Source organism: Spea bombifrons, chromosome 12 (genome assembly GCF_027358695.1).
Source record: "Spea bombifrons isolate aSpeBom1 chromosome 12, aSpeBom1.2.pri, whole genome shotgun sequence".
In the NCBI taxonomy this organism is placed as follows: Eukaryota; Metazoa; Chordata; class Amphibia; order Anura; family Pelobatidae; genus Spea; species Spea bombifrons.
The window spans coordinates 27108074-27114873 of NC_071098.1; the positions used below are offsets into that span (position 1 = coordinate 27108074).

At 37.2% G+C, this 6800-nt stretch overlaps 1 protein-coding gene across 2 annotated transcripts; it reads right to left on the reverse strand.

Moving 5' to 3' along the window:
- Positions 1–332: 332 nt before the first annotated feature.
- On the reverse strand, positions 333–6380 carry LOC128470157 (galanin peptides-like). 2 transcript variants are annotated; one of them, XM_053451985.1, is made up of 6 exons: positions 6257–6380; positions 4217–4297; positions 3070–3124; positions 2414–2503; positions 1488–1562; positions 333–765 (listed from the first exon to the last, which is right to left on the reverse strand). In XM_053451985.1, the coding sequence occupies exons 2-6, from the start codon at positions 4295–4297 to the stop codon at positions 707–709; spliced, it is 360 nt and encodes a 119-aa protein (XP_053307960.1). In that variant the 5' UTR covers positions 6257–6380; the 3' UTR covers positions 333–706. The 2 variants fall into 2 exon arrangements, with proteins under 2 accessions (XP_053307960.1, XP_053307961.1); XM_053451986.1 differs by lacking the exon at positions 6257–6380 and adding an exon at positions 4389–4494.
- Between the last annotated feature and the right edge of the window lie 420 nt (positions 6381–6800).

Consider the following 6800-nt stretch of genomic DNA (forward strand, 5'->3'; position numbering starts at 1 on the left):
TTCTTTCAAGAACCAGAATACTAAATAAGAGGTGGCGTCCCAGCTGAACATGGGCCATTTTTGTTTTGTTTTAATGCTAAATAATACCATTGGTATACGTGTAACACTAAATTGTAGTTTTTGTACATGCTATCGGTTTGAACGTAGATCGCTCACCTAGTAGCCTTTACAGTAACATATGATCTATCTATACCTTAGTTTTCTGCTTAATAAACAAAATGCTCTTTTCCATACAAACAGCCCTTCCTGTTTGTCTTATTTACGTAGCCCCGTTGACACACAGCCCCAACTTCAGGTCTTTGGGGGCTCATTGCCTACACATCAAAACATAGACCATCGTAGATGACCTCACCGTAAAAGTCATTATGCAATAAATTTCTCTAGATTTATTGAGTTGGGATCTGTTTACATGTTTCCTTTGAGCTTAACATCGGTGCAGTCATGTTGGTCAATTTTTTTTTAACACAATTTAGGTTAGGAAATGTTTGTAGACAATGTTAGAATGTAAAACAATTGGAATTACAAAAAAGAATGCGTTGAAATGTTTCCGAGTCAAGCTTGGGGAGACATTGGCTTTGTAGAACAGTAACAATTTTGTCAATTGTCAATCTTCTTGGATTCTTTGTGGCTCTTCGTCTTGTGTCTGTGGCTCTGTACGTCCGCGCTATGTACAGGCTATACATTGGGATGTACGCCACATGCTGCACTATTGTTGTGCGGATTCTTCAGAGATAAGAACGGCCAAATGATCCAACGCTCCGAGTTCTGCAAAGAAAGAGCACATTTTTTATTATTTTTAATGATGGATGGTGCAGATGGTCCGTTAGAAACAGTAGGTCCCAGTACATTTGGTAATAATGACACCTTTATTAAGTGAAGAACAATTGATGTCGGGCTTCCAAGATTATCTAGGTCTCTTCTTCACTTGTAATGGATTATACATCAGCCAATAAAAGTATCGTTATTACCAAATTTGCTCTTTCTCTTCTACAGTTAATTGGATACAGCTCTATACTGGTATTGGGTCACCTTATGGTATTTTTGGACTCTGGTGGGTTTTTTTCTATACTCCCCACCCCCTTCTTGTTTTCATTATTTAATTAAATGTTATGTTCCATTCTACCCTCCCCATCCCATCAGTTTCTCTGTCTTCATATTTTCCCCTCCTTCTCATTACAAAGTTCTCTCTCTAAGTATCCTTTCCCATTTTGCTATACGCCTGTCCCATGTATGTTTAAATACCCTTACTCTATCTTCATTCTTGCCCCTTTTACCCATTCCTTCGCCCAATCTCAGCACCAGTACTCACCCTATATAATACACCCCCCCCCGTTTATAACATTTATAATTAGATTTTCTCCATTTATCATTCAAAGATCTGTGACGCCCCACTGCTATTCAGTATTATCTTTTCTGCCAAGTACCGATATCTATAGGTTAATATGTAATGTAACCAAGGCGTAGTCGAAAGAGTTATTAATCCTCACCTTTTAGGTGTAAGTAAGAAAGGAAGTCTAGTACGGTTTGAACTGTGTTTTCATCCAGAGAATGGACCTGAGGACCTAAATAACAAAATAATTCAGATTTATTTTCCTCGTAACACGACTTATTAGAACCGACTATGAAAAGAGTATGCTAATTACAAGTTGCTTGGAACCCTTATAAAGTTTACAATAAAAAGTTGCGTAGGTAGTCAGTTCACTTTAAATAATGTTAGCAAAGTGCCCAGCCCCATGTGTCTGGGAATTACTAATCAAGCATGGACCAAGCAAATGTCTCATGGGCCACTCACAAAGTCCCTTTCACCAACTGTAATGGCCATTGCAACATAATTGCATGTATGGTGCCAGCTTCTGCATGGTGGCTACTGTCCTTAACGTGCCAGGGTCCATTTGGCATCCCAGTACAATCCTCTTCATATGGCTTCATTATGTTCAAGCCACCTCTTGGCTGAACCACAACTCCTCATAACAAGAGATCTAGAGGAACATTGATATAGAAATTGAAACCAATTGCATGTACCTAAAATCCACTGAAGTGTCCGCCTGACGTCCCTAAATCTGCCCCTTGCCAGTCTTTAGGAAAAGGAACATTAGTTTCATCTTAAAGGGCTTTCGTTATCCTTGGCGCACTTTTACATCAATCATCTTGACTAGATGGCCTGTCTTTTCAAGATGGCCTCTGGTGATGGCATGCATGGATCTTGAGACGTTCTCTTCCAATACCAACGTGTGGAAAGACCTGAAACTTCTATATTTGAATGGCTATGTAGGTATATGTTAAGGACTTGTGGATGTTGGTGGCCTGAAGTGTCCTCCTAAAGCGGCTACAGAAGCTTTACCACCCAGCTTCACACCCTTTAGTTCGACATGTATGACAGCGGACGTACGGTAGTAAGAAGGACCTCACTTACCAAATGTCTCTCGCCCCAGCTTGTACGTCTCTTCTGTTGCCTCCCTTTTCCCAGCTACATTTCCTTTATCAGTCAGGGTTCTATGTGCATCTGGTCAAAACGTAATTAAATAGGAAATGATCTGAAACCATTACTTAAACATCACCTACAATTATGCGTGTATGAGACGACGAAGTATGTTTTGAAAAGACGTTCCTGATAATCAGGATGATATTAGCGGATTGACTATGATTGACTTGGCCATTGTGTAATTTTCTATCCTCTTTAACGTAATAAGTGTCGGCCCACACATAGTCCCATTACGCTTTTATTGACTGCCTCTGTCTCAATACTTCCTCACCATGAGATAATGATGTATGTACTAAATAGAATGTCTAATGACACAATGTATATATATAGAGAGAGAGAGACAGCAGAACAAAGTAAATGATAAATGCGTGAAATTATTAGACCGTGGAGAAAGTCTACTGAAGCCTATCTGCTTACCTGCAATGGTATATGTAAGCCATGGAGAAATTAATTCCCTTTTCTCAGGGTTTTCATGATTATTCCTCCCCATTTTGTCATCTCTAACCTATTGTTGGGTTCTATAGAGTTTTGTAAGACAGCGTCTATAGCTAGGCAGATAATCACACGTTTGTTGACCCAATACTTACGAGGCCCCAGTAGGTAACCAGCACTGTTCAGAGTCCATCCTCTTTTATCTTTAGGCTAAAAAAAAAAAGTGAGGGAAACACAGGAGGGGAAAAAAGAGAAGAGCAAAAAGAATATCGTCAGGCGATGCCATATTCAGGGCAAACAGAAACACGTATGATGGCGCGTGAAAACACTTTGAGGTTAGATGCTGGATATTTAATACGGGAACCTGTAGGAGATGCAATGATGAAGCGATGGAGAGGTTCTGTGGATTAAAGGAATAGTAAACGTCCATGACAAGCGCGTATGACATGGCCAAAGAGGCTTTTTGTGACTTTGTGACCTTTAGAAGACAATATTTAGATGGAGAACTGTAAAAAAAATTCCACTTGTGTTTATTTGCACATTATTGTGACTTTTAGGTCTGTAGAGGTCTTCTGGTCCTCAGGAAGTCTCATGACTTCTTTTCTGGAGGCTATATATATGTGTAATTGGGGCGCCTTCCTTTATTAAGTGATGATTAAAAGCCGCCATTTGTACACTAGTTACTGTATATTAGTATGTTGCAAACATGCAATTGTTCAGAGTAGAAGATTATAAATAACTTTAAGCCCTTTTATTACACTTGCATGGGTTAGGGATCCCCTTTTTACGGTTTTTCGAGGGCCTTGAACTATTACCTTCCATGTAATCATAGAACCTTTGATCTTGTATTTAACCGGAGACCAGAAGGATGCGTTCATTGCTGTGCAACTGATCCATGATCTAGCAAGTAGATAACCTACTATAGATACGATTAGGTCTACTTGAACTATTAGATCCATTGGGATTGTAAAAACCCTCAATGGATCTGTGCTATTTCTATAAAAAAAAAAGATCTATATTTCAGGGGGAAATTTTTACATTTTTCTGACATTTTTCAGATGTTTGCATTTGGTTACACTTGTTGGTCTATGAGCAGGAGGCATAAGCTGGGACCTTAATGTCTTCTAAGTAATGGAATTTAGCGTGAAGAATGGAAAAAGAATTGTACCCGCCTAAGAGTGATTGTCATGAGTTTTTATTATTCCTTTAAAGGTTTACAATGCACTTTTTACTCCGACTTTGCTTTATCGAGGTATGTATAAGAGCAGATCGTTCACACGAGTCCAGTACTTTGTTTCTCACCATTATAGTGTAGCCAAAACATTCTGTTACCAAACCACAGAGAATCAGAGAGACGCACAGCAGGGCCCCGGAATTCCTCATCTAAATAAAAAATAAAACAGACAATAAGAAGGAAAATGGATCTGGCCGTATCCGTCCGAGAGGAGAAGGCGTCTTCAGTTGAAGGTGATACCTTTTATTGGGCCAACGAAGAAATCTATAGAAGCCATAGAAGCCTTTGAGAGTTTAGAAGTCTCTTGTTCAGATGGGCCACGCGGTGAGGATTGTTACATTGAGACATAGAAATTGCTGGCAGACAAGAACCATTTGGCCCGTCTAGTCTGCCCGTTTCCCGAATGTCAAGACTCAAACCATAATCAGCCTTTGGTCTCCTCTCAGATGCCTATCCCACGTATGTTTCAATTCCCTCACTGTATTAGCATCTATCACATCTGCTGGGAGAAAGTTCCATTTATCTACCTACCTTTATCCATCTACCACCCTCACAGCAAAGTAAAGCTTCTTTACACTCCATCTAAGCCTCTGACCCTCTAGTTTTCAACTATGACCTCCTATTTTACTATTTCTCTTCATTTAAGATCCCTCCCCGACTTTGTTAAATCCCTTTAAGTATTTAGTTGTTTCCTCTTCTCTCTTCCAAGATGGACTTACTGAGATCCCTTAGTCTTTCCTGATACATCTTATCCTACTTTAATTGTCCTCCTCGGAAGGTTCTCCAATGTGTCAACCTCCTTCTGGAGATGGCTTCTCCGGAACAGTACCCAATACTCTAGATGAGATCTCACCAGAGATCTGTACCGTGGCAGAATAAATTGTTGATGACAGTGCCAATGAAGTCTCACCAGAGATCTGTACCGTGGCAGAATAAATTGTTGATGACAGTGCCAATGAAGTCGCTTGCTAAGCCTTATTCCCCATACTAAATCAGAAAACATGGATGTTCCCCGTTAAACAAGTGACAATCCAGTCTGCCTCCTACCGTCATCTTCGATCAGGTAACACGAGTGAGTGTCAGCATATATGGGAAAATTAGCAACGCGCAAATACAATACCCAAAAATTATTTTAGATAAAAAGCATCTTCTGAAAATTGTGTTACATCAGCCAACCATTACTGACGAAAGCTGAAGCTTTCCCTGCTTGAACACAGGTGACGAAATTAAGTGTATCTTTACGTAATGACAAGTCATGGTTTCCATGAGGAGCCATGTGGGCAACACAATTGAGTCACATTGAATATTCACAATGGGCTATCAAAGGGTTAATATTTCAAAAGTTTCCATGTACGTATTTATTATATATATATATATATATATATATATATATATACACAGAAGAATGTTATTAAATTTCTCTTATAATTATTATTAATATTTGGATATAGCGCCATCATAATCTATAACGCAGAACAATAAATACTGCTAATACAGTCCCCTTTGTTAATGGAAAGACCTTTTTAGAGGGCTTTTCTAGACTTTATTCTTTAACAAACACAAAAGCAAGAGTTCCAGGTTTTACTATATACTTTCTAGTTATTTTATCGACCGCTGTGCGATAAATTAACTATATATATATATATATATATATATATATTTATATATATATATATTTATTTTTATTTTTAAATATAATATATATATATATATATATATATATATATTTATATATATATATATATATATATATATATATATATATATTTTTTATATATATATATATATATATATTTTTTTTTTTTAAGTACATAATAAAATGTTGGGACCATGTCTTTCCTTTTAATACTCAATAAAATCCCTTCTAAGCTTAAGAACAATAAAATTCTATTATAACCAGTTGCTGCTTTAATATTCATTCTTTGCTTTTCCCCCCCAAAAAAATTACAATTTTGCACAATAATATTACCGTCATCACAAATTCACATTCTTTCATTTCAGATTCTTCAAATATTATCAACGAAGACATGACGTATAAACAAACCAATAATAAAATATAAAAACTCTTGAAATATTACAAATGCTAAAACGTTCTGAATTAAGCTTACCTTAACGTCAAGAGTCGCTTACGTTCCTTTCAAATAAAAAATATAATATTTAAAAAAAGCTTGCTTTGTCGTATTCTTAGGTTTTTGCGGTTCTTGGATGACAGGTGTGATGGTAGGACCTGGCAAGCTTCACTGTCGGAAGTCTCAATAGACTTGGTGGGATTTATATATATGTCTGGAGGGAGTTAAAAAACGCCAGCCCTCCTAATCTTTATCATTATCGGGAAGGGGGGGGGGTGGAAGAAAGGAGGGCATTAAAGACAAATACGCAAGTAGGTTTACGATTAGGTGAGTGCTATTATTTTCCATTTCAACAGGAAAATTAGCTTGATAGCCATAATTACCTATAATTGACTTTTACATTATGTCACCGGGTTTAAGTTGACTATAAGTCATATTAATGTTTCTCTTCACTCTACACACTCTATTTTTTTTATTATTATTTTTTTTTTTTTTTTTTTTACATTAGCTTTGGTCAACTGATTAATTCCGGTTATTTTATTAATATATTTGCATGCCAAAAAGAGCATTGAAAAAATTTATT

Bases quoted from the DNA above. Each gene is read 5' to 3' on its own strand.
- LOC128470157 (XM_053451985.1), bottom strand. From the start codon at position 4,297: ATGAGGAATTCCGGGGCCCTGCTGTGCGTCTCTCTGATTCTCTGTGGT. The intron at 3,125-4,216 runs GTGAGAAACAAA...TTTTTTTTTTAG, and splicing joins GTTTTGGCTACACTATAATG to CCTAAAGATAAAAGAGGATG. The intron at 766-1,487 runs GTGAGGATTAAT...CTTTCTTTGCAG, and splicing joins TTCTTACTTACACCTAAAAG to AACTCGGAGCGTTGGATCAT.